At 40.1% G+C, this 26610-nt stretch overlaps 1 protein-coding gene across 10 annotated transcripts in view; it reads right to left on the reverse strand.

Annotated features, from left to right (window-relative positions):
* PRRC2C (proline rich coiled-coil 2C) overlaps window positions 1-26610 on the reverse strand; it is an 80018-nt gene that overhangs the window by 24166 nt on the left and 29242 nt on the right. For 8 of the 10 annotated variants that reach the window (XM_058660665.1, XM_058660662.1, XM_058660660.1 and 5 more), the window contains exons 6-20: window positions 26254-26474; window positions 22500-22582; window positions 21790-21923; window positions 21622-21709; window positions 20190-20331; window positions 18433-18486; window positions 14492-15086; window positions 11887-12056; window positions 11409-11673; window positions 9902-10112; window positions 6702-8930; window positions 5393-5601; window positions 4494-4648; window positions 2638-3415; window positions 2288-2370 (exon numbers count right to left, since the gene is read on the reverse strand). In XM_058660665.1, the coding sequence (XP_058516648.1) occupies window positions 2288-2370; window positions 2638-3415; window positions 4494-4648; window positions 5393-5601; window positions 6702-8930; window positions 9902-10112; window positions 11409-11673; window positions 11887-12056; window positions 14492-15086; window positions 18433-18486; window positions 20190-20331; window positions 21622-21709; window positions 21790-21923; window positions 22500-22582; window positions 26254-26474 (5417 nt within the window). The remainder of the gene's footprint in view (window positions 1-2287; window positions 2371-2637; window positions 3416-4493; window positions 4649-5392; window positions 5602-6701; window positions 8931-9901; window positions 10113-11408; window positions 11674-11886; window positions 12057-14491; window positions 15087-18432; window positions 18487-20189; window positions 20332-21621; window positions 21710-21789; window positions 21924-22499; window positions 22583-26253; window positions 26475-26610) is intronic. The other 2 variants (XM_058660664.1, XM_058660661.1) reach the window with 2 other exon arrangements.

Genomic DNA, 26610 nt, shown 5'->3' on the forward strand with positions numbered 1-26610 from the left:
GCACCCATCCCACAGGTTCTGGCTGCTCCACTGCCAGTACTGTCTCAGCTCATGTGCCTAAAAGCTGTGGAAGATGGCCCAATTACTAGGCCCAGGACCCACAAGGGAGACCACAAGGAGCTCTTAGCTCTGGATTGGCCCATCTCCAGCCACTGTGGCCATTTGGAGAACGAACCAGTGGGAAGAAGACAACTGTGCAACTCCGCCTGTCAAATAAAACTTGGAAGTGTTTATGATATTGCTGGACACTGTAATATAGTGGGACAACAGTTGCACAAATGATCTACCATTGACATTCTGACTTGATTATTATGTAGCATACTGACTATACTCTCACCTTTTCCTCAGTTTTCTCTTAAACTCACGCTAACTGGACTTTTGTACGTACTGCTCCACCAATGCTGCAACTGTTTTTAATAACATCCACATTGCTAATGACAGGTCTTAACGCAGAGGCATGTTATCTGTTCTACAGGCACATTTGAAATACCCAGGCGGTTTTTTTTTTTTTTTTTTTTAAACTAAATTTACTTTTCACTTGGCTTTTAGTAACACAAATTGTTCAGCATCTCCACCTCTGGAGAAAGCAAAAATCTTTGGCTTTTTACATTCCTGAGTTGGACAGCCCAAGGCTTAATTTTTGATTCTCTTTTCTTTTTTTTTTAAATATATATTTTTATTATACTATTTATGTATCTGAGGTGAAGGGGGATGATTCTCTTTTCTAACCACTTCCATAGTTCCCCCATGTTTGACAATTTTATCCAAATACTTGAACATCTATACACTAAATCACTTTCAAATTCATACCCACAAACTTCACTGTTTCTTCTTTCCTCCAGATTCATACACTTAACATTTCCATCTATAGTGTAAATGAAAACCTTAACTCCAGGGTACCCCTAACTCCCTTATTTTCTTTCCTAAATTTTGGTATTTAAAGCTCCACATACAATTGACTGGCATTTTATTGAATGGCTTTTTCTCCCTTCAGATGCTTTGGAACTTTCAATTCATTCTTCTCATCCCAGTTTCTAACTCATCAATAAAACTCTTGTCAAGCTTGATCTTCAAATACCTATAAACCATTTCTCATGACCTCTAATGACATCCTCCAAACTCAATCATTTGATCAGCTTAAGGACAACATAACTTCTGCCCTTGACCATCTCTCCCCATTTGCCAAGTCTCTTAACAGAACACTGAAATGTCACGTAAAATACTCCCATCAATTCTACTTCATTCCAGCCACATGGCTTCCCTAAAATTTTCTAATGTATCAGGAATGGCTTTGTCTCATACCTTTTTTATTTCTTGTTCTCTGTACCAGGAAATTTCCCCTTGGTATAGCTCATTTATTTGAAAGGCAGAATGACAAGACAGGGAGGGAGAGATCTTATTTCCAAATGGCTGAAATAGCAAGCCTGAAGTATGGAGCCCAAAACGCTCCCTGGATCTCTTATGTGGGCACAGAGCTCCCAGCACTGGCCATCTTCCACACTACCCACTGGCAAAAAACCAAATCAAAAGTGGAGCACCTAGCACCCGAACCAGTGCTAAACTCACTGTTCCATGATACTGGCCCAGTCCTTGTCTTTTCAAAAGGTGGTATGCCAGCACGACAAACAGCTGTTTAATCCACGGAACAGACGCTGAAATAACATGCTTCCCATCTCAATGAAATCTTTAATTCAAATGTCAGCTAAGCAGGCTGTTCAATATTTCACTTTAAACTCTCACTGCATTCTCTGGGATATTGTTTGGTTTTTTTTCTCTTCAGTACCGGTCACCCTTAAACAGAGTACGCTATAACCTCCTTGCCCTTCCTTAACTACAATGGGAGCTCATTAGGAGTTCATTTATAGTTCCACCTGTTACAATGCAAATGCTTAATTAAGGCTGCCTCCCTGAATGATGGATTTATCATAAAAAAAAAAACCTGTAAACATTTTCATTCCGAGTTGGAAACACAAAAAGTTGGAAGCACAAAAGTTCAGGAAATAGTAACTGTATTATGTTCTGTATTACAAGATTTTTTTCATGAGGATAAAATGAAAACAAATATTTAACCTTAATAGTGTTAAAATGTGAGCAGTAGCTTATAAAACGCAAAGGCCTATTGGGAAATTGCTTAGAAATGTATTCAGGCTTTTACCCAGATGTGTAGGAGTAGAATCTTCTGACATAGGTTTTGCAATCCATCTCAATGGCCTTCCTTACAAAGACCTTTTTCAAGGAATATCAGTCCTATTAACCCCAATAATGCTATTGTTAAGTCTATTCATACCTCTGATGAAGTTGATCCAAATGATGTTAGGGGTTTATTCCATGCACTGACTGAAGGTGGCTGTGGTGGGCTAATGGGACCTACTGAAAAGAAGCCATAGAACAAGTGATCAACAAAATTTAATGCTAATAGTGTCAGATAACAAAACAGTGACTTTTTACAGTACCCTAACAATAGCTTCTTAGATGCCAAAATAAAAGGTAGGTCATTAAAAAAGGAGAACTATTCACTGTTTTCTACTGAGAAAAATGAGACAGCTAGAAAAAAAACCTTACTGAACATATACAACGGAAGCAAACCTCTGAATTCCCATGACATTTTCCACCCTTACTTCTTTGATGCACACTTACATTTCTTAGAGATGTCATTCAGGACAGCAGGTGGGGCTACCTTATTATCCCATAATTCAGCTGCAAGGGCGCCATGTGATTGTGCAGTCTGGATGGATTTTCCGGGGTTGACATGATCCGTGCCATTAGGTGTCTGAGCTGAAGGCAGCCTAAGCGAAGGTGGTGGCTGTTTTGAAGACTGTGTTGTTTGCACTGGATTCTGGGTTGGTCTGTGGGTCTGTGTCTGAGTCTGGGCTGGAGTAGTGGAGGCTTGGGCGGAGGACGAGGCTGGGGTAAGTGAGACTGAGGCAGTCGGTACAGAGACAGGTGCAGGAGTTGTGATGGCTGGTAGAGGCGGGGTTGAGAGGGTAGTTGAAGCTGAAGTTGGTGCTAGGGCTGAAGCAAGGATGGGAACTGAGGCAGAGGTAAGAATAGGGATAGGAGCCGGAGCTGAAGTAGAGGCAACTACAGTGGTTGGAGCTGGGGCTGACACTGAGGCCGGAGTTGAAGAAGAGACTGTGGCTGTGGCTGTGGCTGTGGCTGTGGCTGAAGTAGAGGCTGGAACGGAAACTGAGGCTGGAACTGGAGATGATGTTGAGGTTAAAACTGGAGCTGAAGTTGAGGCCGGAGTTGGAGCTGCAGGTGACACAGGTGTGGGAACCACAGTTGGGGCTGGGACTGGAGCTGAGGCTGGAGATGGTACTTGTTGAGTCCCGGCTACTTGCTTTTTGGCAAATCTTGGAGGAAGCTTAGAAGTCTGACTTCTTCCTTTTTCATTTGCATTCTTTTTGTTCCAGACCTTAAAATAATGGAACTGTTTTTAAGATAGTGCACCTGAAACAAAGACTCATGAATATAATTTCTAATAAAACTACCTACAGCTAATTTTCTTCCTTTACCAATTTTGTTTTCATCAAGAGAAAATGTCAAGGCTATCAAAGAGATTTTTAAACCATGAGAGGCCAAGACTAATAGAGAAAGACAGACCTGTAACACGTACTCAACAGACAAACCCATAGTTTTATCTATTTCGCAGTAAAAAAACTGAACTGACAAAAGTCTCTTTATATATGTATATGTAAAAAATAAGCATTATATTGTCTCCATTTGACTCATATTAAATCACAGAAACATTAATTCTTGGAGTATGAATTATATACTTTGCACAGGAACTACTATTTTATTGTCCTAACAAAAACATACAGAAGGCCCCAGAGCTGGGGTAGAACGGGTAAAGTCTGTTAGGCCGGCACCTGATTTGGGCACTGATTTTGTGTCCTAATTATTCCACTTCTAACCCAATTTCTTGCTAATGGTCTGAGAAAAAAGTAGGAGGCCCAAATGAGCCCTACCTTGGGGACCTGCATGAAGCTCCCAGCTGCAGCAGCCATCTGGGGAGTGAACTAGTACACAGGGATCTCTCTCTCTCTTTCTCACTGTAATCCTGATTTTTCAAATACATGGGCAAGTTCAAGAAAAAAAAATCTGGTTTCAAGAGTTATTCAACTAAATTCAACATTTTATCTTGGGCATTGAAATGAGTAAATTACAACAGAATCCAAAATCCACCACCTATCAGATCATGGGACAGGGAGATACACAATTAACTCAATCTATCTTGGAACAAACAAGTCTGACAAATAACTGTTAAAGCATAGATGGTCTCGCTTGAATGCAAAGTCACAGCAAAAATATCTCACTTAAAATTTAATTAAATTGTGGTCAAAAGACTTTAAGAGGTGTAAAAATGAAAATTATTTTAATTCCTGAAAGGAAGTGCAGCTATGATTTCACAGCAGATGGAAACCTTGAAATCTGCTCATGTACTTTGGGCAACAACTTACATAAGTAGCAGTAAATTGAAATAAACTTTTAACCTGTATAACTTGTTCTTCTTTCTTCCTCCGTTCCTCATCCTGTAAACGTTTCTGTTGCTTTTTGGATACTACTTCAGTAAAACCATCATCATTCAGATTTGACTGGGGGTCTTCAACAACTGTTACTTCTGGATGATCATCAATTATAACAACACCTGTGTTTGTGAAAAAAAAATTTCTTTTTCCAATTGACAATAGAAATGTGTAAGAGGTTTGGGGTATAACCTACCTTGCATTTCTCACAATATTTTAGGCAGTCCTGTTGTCATGGTCTAGAAATAATGTTCAGGACAAACAAATCCCTGCCCCTGGTGTTGGACATCCACACTGCTACATCCACACTACACATATGTATTTCCTTATGTTTTTCAAAGATGCCAAATCAGAATTCATTATGTAAAATAAACATTAACTACGTGAAAGAAAACCTCATTTACTTCTCCAAAAGTGGAATTACCAATATTTACCCTAACTTTCCCACTACTCTCTAGGCAAGTTAGTACTACCACTCAGTTTCATTCACATTAGTATTACTACGTTATACTGCACATTCGACATTATCATCTCATGGCTTTCTGAGATTATCTACCCATAGTGACACTCCATCCCATGCTATTACTTTTTCTCCATCATAATCACAGAGTTTAACATTTTCTTCTATTTTCTTTTCAAAGACATAGAAATCTGCAGAGGTATGATCAAGCATGTTCACTTGGTTTTCTACTTTTTGGTTTCCCTGAATACAACTTTTATGAAGCACTCATGGCTGTGTGAAAAGTGAGTGCTATTTTAATTTGGTGTTTCATAGTCAGCTTGTAGTTCCAGTTTGAATGTCTCCTTTCCAGATGACTTATTTATAGCAACTACTTAAATGCAGTGAAAAGAACATTAAGACATACTTGCATAATTGTTGAGATCAAACTGTGACAGGGCATCTACTTTCTCTTTTGGTTTTTTGGGACCTGGTTTGGGATCTTCTCTTTTTTTTCCAGTAGACTCTTTGGAATTCTTTTGTCCTGTCCCATTAACTGTTCCTTCCTGGTGGTGTGAAGAGCCGCCATTGACAGAATCAACACCTGCACTGCTTGCAGACTGGTCATCAAATGGTCTATGAAAAAAGCTTACATTACTACTACATTCGAAGCTTACATTACTACTACACCTTCTCAAACAAAACAAAACAAAACAAAACAAAACTCCCACCAGCAGATTTCTAAAGCTCAATGTAAGATGGAGTAACACTGGATTTTAAAGTCCTAAATTTTAATACCAACCAATAAGCCTCAGTGAATTCCTAAAGCTGAGCTCCCCAGAAATGTAAATTAACTCCCTAGGGCTAGTCCCAGCAACTAAATTCTAAAATTCTAACTACTGCCAGAAGACTCAAGCTGTTGTCTATTGGCCTATGATAAATAAGTATAAAGAAACAGTACTTTAAATAACAAAGGACACAGTCCTGGGTGCAGATTTTCATAAAGCCATGAATTTTCCAGAAGATCTTTCTGGAAAAAACTAACTTGGCAACTAAAGACTCCCAAGATACATTAACCTTTCTTTAGCAAGCACAATTATGCTTTGACAACATAGAAAAACTAAGTGTTGGTATGCTTATCTAGACCGGCTCATTCAAATCAAGAAGTCTGTTTTCAGCTCCTCTATTGAACACGAAGTACTCAGGACAGGCACTGTGATACAGTGAGTGAGGATGCCACCTGGGACACCTGCATCCTATGCTTGATTGAGAAGTCTTGGCTATTCCTATTTTCTATCCAGATTTCTGCTAGTGTACCCGAGACAGCGGATTATAGTCCAAATACTTTGGTTGTTGGCATCCACAGAGGAGATCCAGAAGGAGTTTCTGTTTACTGGCTTCAGTCTGGCCCAGTTCTGGCTGTTGTAGGCACTTTGGGAGATCTTAAAGCACAGTAATCATGGAGCAGACCCATGGTGCAGCAGCTTAAGCTGCCTCCTGCAACACCAGCATCTCCTGAGCACTGGTTTGAGTCTAAGCCCCTCCACTTAAAATCCAGCTCCCTACTGAAGTACCTGGGAACACAGTGGGAAACTTGGATGAGCCTGGCTCAGCCTTGGCTTTTGCAGTCACCTGGGAAGTGAACCAGCATATGGAAAATCTTTGTTTCTCTCTTGCTTCGTAACTCTATCAAATAACTAAATTATAAATAAATAAACAGATACAACAGTGCTTACCCTTTCTTCCCACTTTTTGATGGTGGGCCACTTCTTTTTTCATTCCTAGGACCAGAGAAATTTCTTCCCGATTTGGGTGGACCACTGTTGCCACGTCGATTCTGGCGATCTACTCCAGGCCTCTGACTAGAGAAACTCCTCTTGGCTATCTCTCTCTTTGGAGGCAAACCATTATCTCCTGCTTTTACAATGGCTTGTGCAATCAAATCAGCATTTTTTTTTTCATCTCTCTCTCGCCTCTCATTGAAATCACTGCTTTCAGAAGCTGTTTCCCATTCTTCATTTGCTTGATCTGAAGAATTCTGGTTAGATAAGTCTGGTGTCTTAGTTCCAGAAGTATCTCCAGTAGTATTTACTGGTTCTAGAACCGCATTACTAACTGTTCCACTTGTGGACACTGATCTGTCATTTGTCTTTGAAGCAGCCTCCTTCTCTCTTAGTCTTCTAAAGCGAGGAGGCTTATCTTGCCTTGGTGGTCGGGTAGGACGCTGCCTGCGGGGCCTCTCTCTAGCAGGGTCAAACTTTCGGTCAAACTTTGGAGGTCGTTTATCAGCTGGAATAGGAATAAACTGTTCATGTCTTCTTGGCTGTTCTCCATCTTCTGGTTTAGGAGCTTCTGCTTGTCTGGGGTTCCACTGATTGTCCCGATAAGCAGGTCTGCGTAAGGTAGAAGGGCGTGACGGACGAGCTCCAGGATCCCGTCCACCACGTCTGAAAGTTCCTCCTCTGCCACGCCTTGTAGGCTCCCCTTTAGGAAGGAAGCTTGGTTTAGATTTATCATCTTCTCTCACACAAGGCTTCTCTGGCAGCCTATTATCTAAACGGACATTACTTTCTGGCTTGAAAGAGGACTGAGGAGGCTTTATAGGTTTTTTGTTTTCAGACCTCTCCTCTCTTTTAGGAAGTTTACCTTTGCTCAAACTATCCTTGTCGCTTGCACTTTCATGAACCTCACTGTCTGTGTCAGTCTCTGAACCCCGCTGACGTCTTCTTTTGGGGACAATTTCAAAATCAGAGCTCTCACTCCGTGTTTCACTTTCCTCTCGTGGTCTCAGAGGCCCTGAGGGCACATGCTCTGTTCTTGGCTTACTGTCTCTATATGGAGGATAATCCCGAGTGTGTCCTCGGCCACCCCTGCCACGTCCACCATAGGAGCCTCGATAGCTTCGACCTCGGGAGTAATATTCACCTCGGCCTCTACCTCTGTACCCTTGGTCTGGAAACCAGTCTCTCTCTCGAGCTTCTTTCCAGTATGTCCTGGGTGGCAGAGCTGATTCTTTTCTAACTACAGGTCTTGAATCTGGTCGAGGTCTCTCTACAACAGCCTCTTTGCTGACGATTTTCTCAGGCTGCTTTTCTTCTCGGACTACTGGTGCTGCATTTTGTTGGTTCACAGTTTTAACTGCAGGCTCTACTTGAACACTGCTCACAGGCTCCAAAGGTTTCTCGATGTCTTGGGATGCTTTCTGAGTCGAAGCTGAAATTTCAGTGGAAGAACATTTTTCAGGTTCTGGTTGAGTCGGGGGTGTAACTGACTGTGGTTGAACTGGTGCTGGTGGGAGTGGAGGAGGAAGGTCCTTTTTTTCTGTCTTTTCCACTTTTATCACTTTTTCAAGGCCCTTTTCCACCTTTTCTCCTTCTTTCTCCTTCCTTAGCTCTCGCTCTTCTTTCATGTCCCTAAGTACAGGTTTTTTAATGGGGCCCGATCTTCTTACTGGCCTATCAGTGCCTTCTTCCCTTCTACTGGAATTAGGCCTGGGACCCCAACGAGTTTCTGATTTAGATTTATATAGTTTTTCAGGTTTTGGTCCTTCAGAAGAGCGAATGAAGCCCTCCTTCCTTGGTTTATCCTCTGGCCTTTCTGCTGGTTCTTTTGAATCAATACATCTGATACTTGCTTTAGGAATGCTTACAGACGGCTCACTTCTTTGCTCTTCTGGCTTCTGAGTATGGTTAGATCCATGGGAAACACTTCGTTTCCGGGTGGGCTGACTTTCTACAGCTGAAACCCGATCTTCTGGAGGAGTGGATAAAGTCTTCGGATCCACAGACTGATCACTTGCATCAGTATGATGAAGTCTAATGTCTTCCACAGATCTGCTTAAAGACTTCTGTGTTTCTGTTTCATTTGACTCTCCGACAACATCCGCTTTTGGATGAGACTCTGAGTGACTGTGCTCTCCAGGGTAAACAGCAGTGATCTGTTCCTGGTCTTGTGTAGCTTCAGGCCTAGGATTATGAAAAGGAAAGGTTCATCACTTATAATAGCTGTGAAATAACAACACACTAAATGTCCATCAATACCACAATGGATAAGGAAAATGTGACATATACGTAAAATGCAATACTCATGAGGAACAGAAGAGAGAAGGACATCCTGCTATACTCTACCACACAGGCAAACTGCTAAGCCAGCCGGGACAGGTAAGATGTGATGCCACTTACATGAAGCTTTTGTATACAGAAATCATATCAATCAAAGCAGAACCATGGTTTCTAGTGGACACAGGTAGGGGAAACAGAGGAAGTGCTATTTCACTGGAATAAATTTTTCAGTTACACAAAAATGAATTAATAAAGATCTTCATCGCTCTTAAACAATATTGCATTGTACACTTACAAGCATAAATAATGCAGTTTATTTTGCATGATTGGAAATGTAAGTTCATTTCTTAAAGAATCTTTAGACCTATACTGATTGAAATTTTTAAAACAGAGGGATTAGACACCACCACAGGGTACACTAGAGTAGCTTTATTTGTCTTAATCAACTAAAAATAGTTTCTAATCATTACCATGATTTATATACTGTGCAAGGGTAGGAGTTGCAAATATATGGCTATAGATTTTACGAAGCCAAACCAATTGCTTGCCACTCTGAAGTTACTTTTTAAATTAGTGCCTATTTTTGTCTTACAAATTTCTGATGAAACACTGATAATCTCAACATTTTAGCAGAATTACACATTTACATTTTTACATCCTATCTAAAGTAAAGAACTGCTTGCCATTTTTAACATCAAATGTTTTATTCCAGCATATAATTTAGCAGACAGACTCACAGTACCAAATGCCTTAATCAATATAAAAATGCTAGGGAAAAATACGCCCAAAGATGAATTATATTAAGTAAAAGGAAATGAGGTTAACGGCTCAGTACTACCGGGAATGTTCTTCAGGGGTGCCTCAACAGTAGTTACCTTCCACTCTCAGACTCCCCTGCTGCCGTGGGCGGGCTTCCCTGCGGAGGCTCAGCCTGCGGATACGGCTCAGACCCCCACATCACACGAGGCTCAGAAAGGGAAGTGGCGTGATCTCTTGGAGACCTAGCCATGTGCTCAAATGATTCAGAATTGTTGGCTGAGCCTTCCATCTGGTCTCTTCTCATTAATGGCTTTGGAGGAATCATTCCTGTAACAAAAGTTCAGAAAAAAGTGATAATAATAAAAAATGAAACTAAATCATATCAGGTATACAATGAAACTAATTTAACAAAAAAATTGGTGGAAATTCTTTAAGGTCTCATAACTGTTAAGATTTCGGGCAAGATTAGGATAAAACCCTAAGAGTTCCGTATATTTTACATTAAACAACAACTACTACATCCATAAGACTCAGATAAGAGCTGTACCCCCAAGCATGTTAATGTAAAATCTGCAGAATTAAATAGTAAGTAGTTAAGAAAAAATTTAACATTTATTCAGGCCAGGTGTAATGGCTCAGTGGCTAACCCTTGCCTTACATGCACTGTGATCCCATATGGGCACTGGTTCGTGTCCTGGGTGCTTGACTTCCCATTCAGCTCTCTGTGAAAGCAGTAGAGGATAGCCCAAAGCCTTGGGATCCTGCACCTGCAGGGGAGATCTGGAAGAAGCTCCTGGCTCCTCTCTTTGGATCAGATCAGCTTTGGCTTCTGTGGCCACTTGGAAAGTGAACCAGCGGGCAAAAGATTTTTCTGTCTACTCTTGTTTTTGTAAATCTGTTTTCAAGTATGCTATTTAAATTTGAAAATATCAGCATAAACTTAAAAAAAAAAAAATCAAGGTGCCCTCAATGGTAAGCTAGCTGGGTTAGAGTCCTGGTTCTGTTTCCAATTCCAGTTTTCCACTAATGCTCATCCTGAGAAGCAGCAATAGGTGACAGTTAGGCACCTGGGTCCCTACCACCCGCAGAGGCAGACTAAGTTCTGGGCTCCTAACTGGCCCTACTTAGCCCTGGAGTGCTGTGGCAACTCCAGGAGTAAATCAGCAGATGAAGACCTCTACCTGTGTCATCAAATAAATGAAAAAATTAGAATTCTTGATCTGTATCATTTTGATAATGGATTATCTGGATTTATCTTTATGCGCTTTATAAACGATTGTTAATCCAGTTGTTTGCTTACTACTTTACAAAGAAATGTATAGGTTAGGCTGGCAAACGATGGAAAAAATGAATAGGGAGGTGTATATAAATTTCAAAACTGTAGTACTTTAAAGAACAAAATAATCCTATGAATATTGAAATTGTGAATGATATTCATCTCAAAATTTTTAAATTATAAAACAGAAAATAACTAGAATTTTTAATTTGCCAGTTGTTACAAATATCTGGCATTTCAGTGTGAATAAAACTGTTTGGTTTTAGAATTTACAACCAATGGGAGGAAACAACAAACCCTGATTTTGCCAGACTGCTGAAAGCGTTTTAAGACAGAAGTTAACGGACCAGGATGAATGGGTGCAATATCCATTGCAGGTCTTCCAGACATCATTCGGGGATCCATATAGGACTGCATCATGAGCCACCTTGGATCAAAACCCATAGATGCCAAATGTTGAGGGTGAGGCTGCATGGCCTGATAAAGAGGCCTGTGTGCTGGAGGAGGGACGGCGCCACTGGAGGGCTGCGAAGAAACGGTTTGTGGGAGGACGCCTTGCTGCTGCTGCTGCTGCTGCTGCTGCTGCTGCCACTGCTGCTGCTTCATCTGCTCCTGGAAAAGATTTCACATTTCCCCATCTTAGTTTCATGTGATAAACAGAAACAACCACTTAGTAATATTAAAAACAAACACTTACTGACAGAAAATGAATTTGAAGGGAAATTCCATAGGTTTATGTATTTTAGGTTTTATGTCTAATTTCTCAGACAGCTGATTAATGAACCTTTCAATCACATGCAGCTGACAGATGTTTTTATTTTTTACCTGCTGTCGCTGAAATCGTGGTGGCAAAGATTTCTGAAACTGCTTGAAATGGCCAGGCAGCACTGCCGGCCGAGGCTGGGAGCCTGATTCTGCTTCTGCCTCCTGAGCCGCTGGCGCCGGCTCCTTCTCACTGCGACTGCTGCTTTGTTTACTGAGTAACGGCTCCTCCTCTGTCCAAAGAAAAGGGAATGAAAGACAATGGCGCCCACCCTGGCATGCAGGATGAAGTACAATAAAACTTTAGAGGAAAAAAGCCTCCACAAAACATTGTTTTATATTCTACTACTGGCATCCATTCATGAGATAACATATATTCTGTATTTGCTCTAGTTTACCTGTATAAAAAGTCCTAAAATTACTTAAAAATAAATTACTCAGAAATAAAAATACACTAAACACTAAAAGTAAAGTTACTTAAAAATAAAGCAAATTCATTTATCCACTGGAGCAAGAGTCTACGATTTTAAAAAATTTCTGAGTTTACTGAAGTCTAAAGATGACAGAGTGAATATTAGTCATCTTCAGACATATCACTACTATTCTAAAAAGGTACCAGGTATGATACAGCAACAGAAAAATCAAACACGAACCACAGAAGTGTTTATTCAAGAGCATGTCATGTTCCGGTTACAAAGCCAGCATACTACAAGTATAAATTAAAAGTATAAAGTAAAAATAAATTTTGAAAGGATTTTTATTTTGCAGATATAAAAATGTTATAAACAATCATAAATTACAATTTCTTCTTGCCCACATTATGCTTACTATTAAGAGCCCTGTGGGGGGCTGGCGTTGTCACAATGGGTGAAGCCCATCTGCGACACCAGCAGACATACTGAAGCTGTCTCAGCAGCTCACTCCGGAGCAGCCACGCCAAGACGCCTGCGGAAGCGCTGGGGCTGGGCCACCAGCGGGGCGTGGTTTCTGTGCCTATCTGCGTCACTCTGCAGCTCAACCACATAAAATGGTGAAAAGTAAGATACTGGATGAGAAATATGAGCAATGCAGCTGTAATACTTAGAAAATAAATCTGGTATATCAATAACAAATTAAGCTAAAATTAAACTGCTCAAATAAAAAGAAAATAAAAGTTTGGGTAAATAATAATGCATGAAAGATCAATATCCACATAAATTCCCTCAATAAATGATTTATAGAACATTGACCCAATATATAAGTGGATCCTACCTCATTAAATCAAACAAAAACATTATATAGCTAAGTATTAATGTCAAGTTGACAGTAATCCTGCAGATCAACCTTACTTTTTCAAAAAAAACCCACCAAGTTATTGTCAATTTACAAGCACCAGTATCCAGAATGAATGGAAGATCTTCTCTAGTTAGTTGTAGTACTCTCTGTAAATTTTTTTTACTTCTTTAATTTAAAACAGACACAGCTTCATTCACTAGCTCCTTTCCTAGATACTGGGAAACTGCATTCACTTTTTATTTTTTTCAGATATTAAATTTTAGCTGTTTATCAAGGAGTTATTCATTCCAGCATTGTGCCGACATCGCCGTCACTCCAGAGCCAGTAGGAGCGAGGCACATCGTCCAGGTCTGCCACATGGGAGGCAGGGGTCCAACTGCTTCAGGACCTGCGGCAGTAGTGACGCTCTGCTGTGGTCGCAGGTGCCCCGCTGGTGTCCCTCTGAACTGTCGGGCCCGAGGGCCACTCAGAGAACACACAGAAACTTCACGACAATTTAACTTGCTATGAGGAAGTATGAAAACATACATCAAATTGAGAAAAATATCTCTAAACAAAGAATACAATTACTCTAGTTGCTATAGTGCACCACCAAGCGAAGCTTGTGCATTTAAACAGGTGGGGGAAAAAAATGACAGATTTCAAAGAGGTCACAAGAAATTAATTATGGCAACCCTACATTTTCTTTCTTTTTTAAAAAAATTATTTATGTATTTGTTTTCAACCCTGCATTTTCAATAAACTCCACTCTAGTTGTTTTAGAAGTATTAATAATGTATGAGTGTAAATGAGAAAAAAAAGTGGGGGGGGGGTGGGTAGGAGCAGGTTAAAAACCAATACATTAGGCCCAGCGCGATAGCATAGTGGTTGTGGTTAAAGTCCTCGCCTTACACACGCAGGGATCCTTTATGGGCACCGGTTCTAATCCCGGTGGCCCCGCTTCCTATCCAGCTCCCTGCTTGTGGCCTGGGAAAGCAGTTGAGGATGGCCCAAAGCCTTGGGACCCTGCACTCGCGTGGGAGACCTGGAAGAGCTAGCTCCTGGCTCCTGGTTTCGGACTGGCTCAGCTCCAGCCTTTGCAGCCGCTTGGGGAATGAACCAGCAGACAGAATATCTTCCTCTCTGTCTCTCCTCCTCTGTATATCCACCTTTCCACTAAAAATAAAATAAATCTTAAAAAAAAAAATCAGTACGCATCACCATGAGGCTAATTCAATTCTGCAGACAAACCAGAATTGCAGTTCATCTGGTAAACTGAGCAACACAGCAAAGGATATAGTACAAAACACGGCTCTACTCCATCCTTGCAATGCAACTACTACATACAAGAACCAAAAGCACAACTAGGAATGAAACCGTCCAGCTGATAGGAAAATGAGTAAGCTGACTATACCTTTATTACAGATGTTTTCATTTTCTTGTTTTTCTACCACAGGCTCTATTGTAGACTCTTTGAGCTCTGTTTTTTCCTCTACTTTCTCTTTTTCCTTCTCCAATTCACATTTCTTTTCCTGTTCTTTCATTTTCTCTAGGTCTTTTTCCTTTTCTCTTCGCCATTCTAGTTCTTTCTCTTTCTCTTGTTTTCTTTCCTTCTCCGTTTCTTTTTGCTTTTCCTGCTCCTTCTCCAGCTCTCTCTCTTTTTCCTGCTGCCTCTCCTTTTCTCTCTCTTTCTCTCGCTCTTGTTCTTGTTCTCTTTCAAGCTCTTTCTCTCGCTCCCTTTCCCTAAGTTCCTCAGGAGGTGGTTGTTTTTCCACGATGGCACGCTTCTCATCCAGGCGTTTCAGCTTCTCCGCACACGCTGCCTTCCTCTGCTCCTCCATCCGTCGTTCTTCCTCTTCACGCCGTTTCCGCGCACGTTCCACTGCAGCGGAAATTTCTGACTGTTGTCTTCGCCTTTGCTTCCAGATTTCACCCTCATCAGGCACTTGCTGCTTAGGGGGAAAAGGGCCTGGTCTTCCAGGTACTGCCTGCCTATCTGGAGGGGGATGCTGAAACACATAAGTCATCACATGGGTATGAGAACTCTATTTCCAACAAACACCAGGTGTCACAAGCATGAGAGAGGAAAAAATGAGGAATGTTTTTTACCAGTGCTGGTAAAACATACACATCAAAAGGAACACACTCTAACAAAAGGAAAATATGAAATCTAGATGGTTCATAAGATCAAAAGACTTCATCAGGCCATCTAGGATTCATCAAACATATACCATTAATTGCGCCAGACCATGCTGATGACTCAGTACGCTGAAAACAATTAAAAGCACAACAGTAAATCTCCAAATCTGAATTCTGAGACAAAGGGAATTTACAGAACAATACGAGATAGGAACATTCTATAACAGTTGACAGAGAAGAAATCTGTAATGTAGAAAAGCGTAAATCCCCAAACTTATAGTATAGAAACCCTGGAAAGACCAAGCAGCAACAACAGGGAAGACTGAAAGCCAATGCAGCAAGTGACATGCAAGCAGGACTAGCGAATGGATCCCACGGAACATTCCTAGAAATCAGCCTGTACACACAGTTCTATCTTAGAAAAATACAGCCCAGAATCAAGGAGTTATAAACCATTGATTACAGTTCAGAATTGCTGCCAAGGGGGGTTGGCAATATGGTGCCGAGTGCTAAGCCCGACTGCTATGCCAGCATCACATAGGATGTCAATTCACTTCTTGGCTGCTCCATTTCCAGTCCAGTGGATGTGAGACTTTTATTTTCTCTCCTTTCGAGACAAATACATTTTCTAAAAGAAAACCTTAAAAAAACTGCAGAATGGACTTATACCTCACTGGGTGGGACACAAAGATTGGTTACTCCTCACTGGGGTATGGAAGATTTCTCTGCACACCCCTCCTAAACATGCTCACCTAAATTGTTGACATATATCCTGTTAGAATTAGAGTTAGACCACCCGAAAAACAGCCAGGTTCAGCGAAATCATGCTTCAATGCTATAAACTGCTAAAGACTAAAATTAAAATAGGCATGAGACAGCTGAATAGCAATCTAAGCCATTTTAAGGTGTATAGAACACAGTTGAATGTAAACCAAAATTGAAATGTCTATGAAGAAGTCACAGGTTGTGGTTGAGAACCTGCATTTTCCTATTAACATATTGGTTAATCAATACCATGTCAATTAATGCCATAATGTCGTAAATGGTTGGAAATATTATGTTGGGGCTTTTACTTGATTGGGATGATACTCTGCTGGCTCTACCTTCAGACCAGAGATGGTCTCACCAAGAAACCATTGAACTTATCAGGACAATAAGATGCTGAACTTTATGCTTGGTAAATACCTCCAATGAAAGAATGTCAACTGAATTTGAACTATGGAAATGCAACAAGGTGGAGCAATCCGCCGTGGGGGGAGGGTTTGGGGAGGGGCGGGGGGAATCCCAGTGCATAAAAAAATGTATCATATAATGCAATGTAATTAATTTTAAAAAAAGGAAAAAATATATACAAATAAACACCTCAAGTGTATAAGAGAAAAAAAAACTGCAGAATGGAAAAAAGAGCATGAAGTACTTAAAAGTAGGAAAAAGCAAAATTTTAACAACTATTTATGACTACAAGACAGAATCCTTACATAACATAGCATGAGAGGTGTGTGACAGAGCAATCAAGCAGCTGCTATCTCTTAACAAAGCCATCTCCTTCAAGTCCCCAATACTTCACTTCTGATTCAGATTCCTGCAAATGCACACCCAGAGAGGCAGCAGATGACAGTTCCACGAATGAACTTCCGCCACCCACTGGGGAGACCTGGGTTGAGTTCTGGAATTTGAGCTTCAGCCTGGCCCAGTCCTTGATGCTTTAGACATTTGGGAAGTGAAACAGCCAACTTAAGACTCAACTTCCCCCTCAAACAAAAACAAGTAAATTAAAATAAAATAATCCTAAAGTTGAAAACAATGACCTAAGTATTAACAAAATGAATGCAAAGTTCATTTACTAACAAATGAATTCTCTACTGCTACTGAGTTCTCTGATTTAAAGATCAGGCCACAAGCAGAAAAGCCCAATCCCCATTTTCTGAAAGCCTACCTGCAAGTATTAAACTACACAGTAAATATTTTTAATAAAAGTCACTACATTAATTTCACAGAAGTATAATTTACATAAAATGTGATACATATTTTAAATACATGGTCTGATGGGTTTGGACAACTGATGCACCTGTTGATTGTTTTAAAAAAATATATATAATACTTCATTACGTGTCCTAGGAATTTTTTTCTGTAACACATATCTTCATTTTGCTGGAGATGCTACTAAAAGTCCAAATGACCATTTTTTCCTTTCAAATTCAAGACTTTTGAATCTTCTAAAGACTTAAACTTCTAGGCAGAAGTGATCTGCAGAGCCATAAGCAGTTAAGAGGAGAGAAATGGGCAGAGATGCTAGTGACGAATGTGGTTTTGGTACTGGCACAGAACTTGACATAAATGCATCATAGAAAACATTTTTGCCAGAGGAAAGCATAAAAGTAAAAACAACGAAAAAATTGCAGTAACATGTGCATGATGATAAAGAGGACGTAGAGAGATGGAATGAAAAAGTTGAGACCTACGAGAAACAGGGGTAGGCATTTAGCATTGTGATTAGGCAGCCATTTGGATGCCAGCATCCTAATCCTGAAAGCCAGGTGTGAGTAGAATAAAACGGGATGAGGGGAGATGTCCTGCTTTTATTCCTTAAAACATGAGGTAACACAATGGGACTGGCACAGTGGCATGGCAAGCCAACCCTCCATCTATGGCATATGGATGCTAGTTCTAAGTGTCAGCTGATCCACTTCTGCTCCAGCTGCTTGCTAATGACCCGGGAAAGCAACGGCAGGTAACTCAAGTCCTTGCACCCACACTGGAGACACAGGGGAAGCTCCTGGCTCCTGGCTCCTGGCTCTGGACAGCACCGGCTTCAGACATGGTAGCTATTCAGGGAATCCAGTGGATGGAAAAACTTTCTCTTTCCTCTCTAACTCTGCTTTTTCCAATAAAAATAACATGTTTTTTAATCTTAAAAAAATTGAGGCAACATTATGGTAAGAACTGGAGGATGAAATTCAAGAAACAAGCAAAAAATTGTCCCTGGCAGCAAGGTGAAGAGGAAAGAGAATATGGGCTGTGAGACACAGTCATAATTTACGTGATTATTTCCTAAGTCAAACTGTGAACATGGGTATCAGTCGAGTATGAAGACAGAAATGATAGAGAAAACAAAAGCGAACTACATCATAAAAATTTTAAAAAATGCAGCACCATTATACCAAAACAAGAACTCAAAACATATATCCCATAAAGTAGCATACAGCTAAGGTTTACCTGCTGTGCAAGCAACTTTGGAGGTGGTGGTAGATGTGAAGATAGTCCACGCTCCTATCAAGAAGGATTGCCAAAAGTAATCAATTAAGAAAACAAAGACAGGCAACTATATCTATGCGTAACGTGTGTTAATGTTGTCTCAATGAAACCAGAGTTCAGTACTGCTAAGCATAAGCCCATCTCTTTCTTTATGCTTTTTAATAAAAAGTCATTCAGTGCAAAATTACTTTCTATAGAATCACTATCATTTCACTAAGGTTAGAATCATAAATGAGCAACTGGTGAGATGGCTTAGAGACTACATTCTTGCCTTGCGACCGCCAGGAGCCCACTGGAGCTGCCAGTGCCAGCTGCTCCACTTTCCATTCAACTCCTTGCCTGTGGTCTGGGAAAGCGGCAGAGGATGGATGAGTCTTGGGACCCTGGCCCCACTTGGGAGACCTGGAGGGAGCTCCTGATTGGCTCAGCTCTGGCTATTGCAGTTACTAAGGAGTGAAATCGATGGACAGAAAATCTTCCTGTCTCTCCTGTCTGTAAATGTGACTTTCTAATACAAATAAAATAATTCTTAAAAAACTAAACAAACAACAGCTACAACAAAGAAGGACACTCCCACCTCCAACAAAAGAAAAAAACCAGATGAATGTAGTAAACAATGGAACTCTGCTGGAGGAATTATGACCCAGCAAATTTATGTGAACCTCTGATTTTTTTTTGTATAAACAAAATCTTTTTTTTAGAATTTTTTTCTAATGTCGAGTTTAAAATGTAAGAAATGTAACTGGTTTTAATGGAATACTGGCTAATCACACCAATATTATGGCAGGATATCAAGACCTGCTCTATGTATCTCTTTAGTCTTTCTCATTCTCTACATACATTTCCAGTACTGAGAGCTTTATTCCCCCTGCTAATTTCTGTTTCTTATTTCATGGAGCTCAAAGAGTGGTGTACCCAAGGTAAGCCTCTGCCTAGTGCCAGCAGCCCTTATGGGTATTAGTTCAAGTCCCAGTTCTACGTTTGATGCATCTCCCCGCTAATGAACTGGGAAATGGTGGAGGCCAGCCTAAGTGCATGGTTCCTTATACCCTTGTGGGAGACCTAAAAAAAGCTCCTGGCTTAAGGACAGCTTACTTCAGGCCATGTGGGGTGGATGGAAGATCTCTGTCTCTCTTCTCTAACTCTGCCTTCCAAACAGAAACAAATAAATCTCAAGAAAAAAAAGAATTAGTTCAAATACTAAATCTTTTTTCTAAGAACTCATTATGTGCACTCTTATCACACCACTTACCACACAGTATTGCCAGGGATGCTTGCTAAATATCTTTTTCTCTTAAAGAGCCTAAGATAAGTTGGATTCTTTCAATTTCCTTAGGAGACAGCTCTCCACCTGTGTTCCTCCCCTCTTTGGTGATTATACCATGACTGCTTAACAGGTGCCAAGTTCTGGTCTAGGCAACCCTTTTTTACTCTCTGTAATGCAGCTCTTACTCCCCTTTACCAACTGACAACTGAGATCAAGTGTACCTGTCAGCCAACTTTATCCATGTTTGCCTTCATACACAATGCTTTTTAAAATGACCCTGCCATATTTAGATATCCTAAATATGGATTTAGGATATCTATCTTTGTGGGGATACAAAGATAGAATAACATTTTACACCTTCAATTCCCTTCCAACACATCAACCACCAACGATTTAAACCACAATTCCTCTACAGCATCCATATGGCCAACAACTTCCAAGCCCAACAGACCTGATTAGAGGGAGGTGCTTTTCCATAGGAACCCTTCGTGGCTGGCAACTGGGCAGCTGCCTGAGACGGTTTAGGGCTGCAACCTTCATCTGCTTCTTTACGATTTTCAGTGTTTTCTGAGGATTTCGGCCCTTGCTCTTCACTGAAAATCAAGGCACAGAGGAATTCAAAAGTAAATGTATTCTGAGTAAAAATTAGGGTTTTAGACAAGGGGAAAGTTGCATCAACAATTAAAATGTGATTATGGCTCAGTGACACTAATTTGACTTCTTAGTTGCCTACAACGGTCTTGTCTATTTTATTGTGAAGGCCTTATACAGTGAATTGCAAACTGGACATATTTCGACATACAATCTAGCAAAAGCATATAATGCTTTTATTTTCTTCAGTATAAAATACCTCATAAAAATGCAACTAATATAAAACAGCTCATCTAATTTACTTTGATTTAGTGAAAATTTCAATTTTAATTGATGACATTCTGAATAAAATATTTCAGCAAAATACAACTAATATTAGATAATATAATATCTAATTTACTCTAATTTAATAAAAAAATTTACATCAAACTACAGTACTTTCAAAAACCGCAGTAAGGAGTAGGTGTTGGGGTACAGCTCATCAGGCCAACATTTGAATGCCTGAATTCCCTAGGCGAGTGTCTCTGACCAAGTCACAGCTCTGCTTATAATATTAGCAGTTCTTCCTGCTAAAGTGCCTGGGAGGTAGCAAAAGATGGAGTGATTGCTCCAGTATTTAAATCCTTGTGACAAGGAAAAGTTCTAGGCTCCTGGCTTTAGCCCAGTTTTGGCTTCTGTAAAATCTGGTGGGGGGGGGGGACCAGCAAATCTTTCCCCGCCTTATTTTTTAAATTATTTAAAAATTTTTCCTAAATAGGCAGAACAAATTGTAGGCTTTCACAAATTCCCATTGTGTATAATAATGCCATGGCCAAGAATATATACCAATACATGCCCGTGAACTCCTCTTTCAAAGACCAACTTGTACGATATATAAAGCATATATTCCTGACTGCAATGTCCTTGTTTTCTGTAAGAAAGAGATAAAACTCCCATTTCCCAAGGCCCTAAGGCTGCACACTCAGCTTTAAAAAAACAAAAAAGACAGAAAGAAAAGGAATAATTTGCCAATTTGCATCATCAGATCAAGCAAATAACCACTGGACACACTGGCTCTCAAATGTCTACAATTTAAATGCAAAGCACACAAGTATCTTTTTAAAATCATACACTTTCTTAACATCAAACCTTAATTCCTTCATTAGCTGTACTGTATAATCACCCTTCTACTCAGTAAAATTTCCTGTAGCATGTAGAAATGAATTCTATAAATAAGGAATAAATGTCTATAAACACAGCCTTTCTGAATAGAGCTAATGTTACAGCGACAATTCATGATCACCCCAACATACCTGCTGTTCTCCTTAGGACTACTACTTCCTTGTTCATCATCATCGCTGAAATTCAGCTGTTCTGTATAATCTACTTCCATCTGAGCACCTATTAAAGTAAGCAAAATTCAGGTGATTGTTTAAAAAGCATCTAGTAATTTAAAGTGCTTAACACATTTCAGTTCTTACCTGCCCAGCCTTCGTCCGCTTCAGCATCCAGGTTATCAAACTTATCAAGCTCCTTCAGTTCTGACGCACTAAGGATGGACGGGCGCTCAGGCTCAGAGGCCCAGGAGGGAGGTGGGCCTCTGCCTCGAAGGCCTCTAATGAATGAAGGTCACATGCAACACAAACACACAACATTTTAACGATACTAAATTAGGAGAATAACACAATATTGCAATTTAGCTCATTTCAATTTAGCATACCAACGACACAAAATGCTTTTGACTGATATAATTTAGGAAGAAATTAATATGAGCAAATGAGACAATGCATAATTTGTAATTAATTAAATATTTAAAACGCTCACAGGGATTTTTGAGCACAAGTTTTCAAAGGTTAAAAATGTGTGTTACGAGTAGTAATTAAAAGAACTAAGCAAAGTGATCAACCAAGAGGATAGTCAAACCTAACATTACTTTAAAAAAATCAGTAACATTATGGAACAAAAATAACAAGTGCTATCAACTTCAGGGCTATAATGTCAGGATTTCTGTTAATGTACATTTGTTAAAGAATAAAGACTTTTTGCTCCAAAAATTAAGACAATTATTTGTTAATGGCAATTGTACTTTGAGCACAGAAAACTTTAACCTTACATTTCAATCCATTCAAATTTCAGATATTGTTAATTAGTGTATTTCTTCTACAAGATTTTAGTAATCTCATAGCCTTACTTGTTTGTTTCAGACAAAGATGGGGGAAATCTCATCGGGCCATGTAGAGGAGGATATGCCATCCTTGGATACTGCTGAAACATCTGCAAAAATCAAATAGAAATAATCTGGGTGTGGAAAAAAATCATGTGACTTGCCTATTAAGTAAAGAGTAGCTATGGGACTGAGGTGCTCTCAGCAACAGCCAAAGGTCAGGAACACGAAGAAGTCAAGGCACCCCAGCACCATGGCTGCCTCTCCAAGCACATCACATTCACGTGTGACACGAGTCATCAAGAAAATGAAACAGAAAGAGGAAATGAGTGTGCAAAGACGGAGCCCTTCTCCCATGCTTCTTGAGTCACTGGGTAGGAGGCATCAAACAATACAGAGAACTACTTACTTTCGTTTGCTGGCAGACAACCCTTCAATAATAAGCTATTTGCAAGAGCACTCCTCTACCAAGTCTTTAAAAAATAGAGTTAACAACAAGGGCAAACTATAGAATCAATTCTGGGTCTTACAAATAAAGTTACACACAACAGTTACTGTTCTGAATAATTTAAGAAGGCAACATAGGCATACACACAGCACAAAAAAAATTGCAGTGGCTACATGCATGACAACACTTGAAAGCAAATAATACTGAGACTTAGTACCCTAAGTCAAGAGAAGACTAACCGAAGGCAGATTTACTTGCTCAAATGAAAGAAAAAGGCAAAAAGCTGAAGGTACGACAGAGGAGGCAGACTAGAAGCTTTAGAGACTTTTGTATGAGTAAAGAACTGAAAATAGCTTCTCAGATTACTGGAGAAATAATAATTATAAATTAAGGAAACCTGGATTGAAAAACTGAACTTAGAGCTCCTGGTCACAGCCAGGCCCAGTCCCCTCCACATGGACTAAACAAGCAGGTGGTGGAGGAAGCTGTCTTTCCGTTTGCTCTGCCTCTCACTGACAGACTTATAACTCAAGCAGGGAAAAATATTTTCTGTTAAGTAAAGGTTGAGGAAAGCTTTTCAAGCTAAATATTAGTTGAAACAAACTGGTGAAACTTGTTTTTAAAGATCAACTAGTCAATGCGAGACGGAAGGTGGGAATCCCAGGTGGGAGCTACTACTGCTACACAAGATCAACCCTGGGGAATCTTTCTGTTGGGAAATATTCCAAAGAACTTTTGTTTCCATCACATTTCTAAATTGAAGCTACTAAGTAAAATCACAATTGCAGGTAAATGATCACAGAAAATGCTGCATGAGCTCCTTTTTTGATCATCCAAATATATAACTTCATATTGTATTAAATGCTTTAAATTTAGGTATCTATATATTACATACAATAGAAGCAATATTTCAAGTCTCAGCTCTCAATACATAATAGAAATCTAAACATTTTTATTAATTGATGGAGTATTTTATTCAAATCATCAACAAAACAGAAATACAGTCTACTTGGTATCTACTCCTTCCCTGCCTTACTACCACTCCTTATGTTTGGTGTATTGGCAAGAATAATTAAAAAATTATTAAGAGACAAGTAGTTGAGTATAAATCATTTTCTTCAAGGCCAGATCACGGCTTAACATTTATTATTCTACTCCTTTAAAAAAAAATATTTATTTATTTTTATTTCGAAGGCTAAGTATACTGAGGGACGGTCTTCCATCTACTGGTTCATTCAACCAAATGGCTGAAATGGCCAGAGCTGAACTAATCCAAAGCTGGGAGCCAGGAGCTTCTCCGGAGTCTCTGACATGTGGGTGCAGGCTCCCAAGAACTCAGGCCATCCTCTGATGCTTTCCCAGGCCGTAAACAGGAGTGGATCAGCCAGTACAGGAATCAACGCCCATACAGGACACCAGTGCCAAAAGCGGTTGGATCAGCTTTCTGTGCCGGCCCCCCATACTGAAACTTAACATATACTTAACAAATGGGGCTCGTGCTGTGGTAAAGTGGGTGAATGGCCTATGATGCAAGTATCCAATACAGTCATTGGTTCATTTTTTTCTTTTACATTTATTTTATTTTTATTGGAAAGTTAGAGGATAGGAGACAGATTTTCCACCGGTTGATTCACTCCCTAAGTGGCTGTCACAACCAGAGCTGAGCCGATCCGAAGCTAGGAGCCTAGAGAGCCTCTTCCGGGTCTCCCACATGGCTGCAGAGTCCCAAGGCTTTGGGCCATCCTCTACTGCTTTCCCAGGCCACAGGCAGGGAGCTGAATGGGAAGTGGGGCTGCAGGGATTAGAACCGGCATCCATACAGGATCCCTGCATGTATAAGGTGAAGACTTTAGCCACCAGGCTACCACGGGCCAGGCCTAACACTGGTTCATGACCAAGTTGTTCTATTTCTGATTCAACTTCCTGCTAATGTCTGCAAAAAACGTTACGGTTTGGGCTCTGATCACCAATGTGGGAGACCAGGACTCAACTCCAGGCTTTGGACTAGCCCAGCACTGGTTCTTAAGACCATTTGGGAAGTGATACAGCATACTGAATCTATACTAACTTTCAAAGTAAACAAATACATCCTGGGGTCGGGGAACTCAACAATTGTATTTAATCATTTATTTTTTGATGCCACTCCAGGATGGTTAAAAAAATTTACAGAGAATTAGAAATTTGGTGGTCATTTACAAGCTTAACACTTACAATTTAAGCCAAAATGCAATAAATATTAAGACCCAGTACTTTTCTATGGGTAATGGATATTTTTGAAATTGTAAATGCCATTTTACATAGGCACATGTAATTTCTATGAGAACAAATGAATGAAGGTACCAATATACTACTACTATACAAAAGATACATGTGTCAAAAAATAAATATTAAAAGAAAGTGCATGGACAGCATATCCAGCGCACATGGTGGATATGGCAGTTCATCAGAACCCGCAGAGGACACTTGGTACCACAACAGAGGACAGAGGACAGAACAAACCAATCAACACCGCCAGCAATGTGCTGGTAGTAAAAATCTGGGCAAACGGAGACTCTAAAGTGAACTATGTCAGCCAGTGGATTCTGGAGAGATTTCATCGTGTTTGGAATGGCGAGACTGGCAGCAATTCAGAAATGTGAACTATCAAAACCACTTGAGCAGGACCCTTGGAGCATGTCCCACGTCTGGGGACCTGGGATGGGTGGGAGGCTGGGTGGGGCTCCTCCCTTTACATTGCTGGCTGCATTCCAAGAGGGTCAGCTCAAGTTCTAGGCATTCCACTTTGGATCTAGCTCTCTGTTAATGTGCTTAAGAAGCAGTGGAAGATGGTTCCAGTTCTCTGGGCCTTTGTAACCCACATGAGACACCAAGATGCAGTCCTTGGCTCCTGGCTTTTACTAGGCTGTTTCAGCTCCTGCAACTATTCAGGCAGTGAACAAGTTAATGCAAGATACTTCTCTTCCTCTCCTTCTAATTTTGCCTTCAAACAAACAGCAATTTTTTTTTGAGATATGGTAAATATAAAAGAAATTCAAAACATCTGTAGAAAACTGGTAAAGATTGCTCTTGTTTTGGTGTGATATAATGAACAACGGATATAACAACCATTCTTAGGTAATGCTGAAGGAACCATGATATGAAAATACCTTATGATCTCTTTAATGATCAAGACACACACTCTACTGACAATAAATTGATTTGTTTCCTGTACCCATGATTAAAGGAAACAAAGTTTTAGTTAATGAAGACCTAAACTTTACTGTTCTTCAATTATTTCTTTGGATGTTAGATTAAAACCCTATTATTTCAGTTTGCTTTTTCTACAATACTCACATAAGGAGGCATCATGGCTCTATACTGAGAAGGAAGACCACCTGGCTGTCCATTCAGTTTAGCCTGTGGAGGGCCACAAGCGATCCTCTTTTCCACAACCTTGAGGATGTCACTTTGTTCCGATGTCCCATTTGTGCTATCATCCTGGCCAGGCAGCTTCTCATCTTGATCAGATGAAGGTGAACCAGCAGATTTGCCACCATCTCTCCAACAAGCAACATCTGGTATGGAGAACACAGTGGAATCAAAGTTGGCCCATTTCAATAAAATGGAATCAAATTCTATTCTATCTCCTAATGCTTTCAAGGTGTTTAGGAAGTCTACATTTGTGACTTCTAAAGCACAAAGGATATAACT

This window comes from Ochotona princeps, chromosome 2 (genome assembly GCF_030435755.1).
Source record: "Ochotona princeps isolate mOchPri1 chromosome 2, mOchPri1.hap1, whole genome shotgun sequence".
NCBI classification, from domain to species: Eukaryota; Metazoa; Chordata; class Mammalia; order Lagomorpha; family Ochotonidae; genus Ochotona; species Ochotona princeps.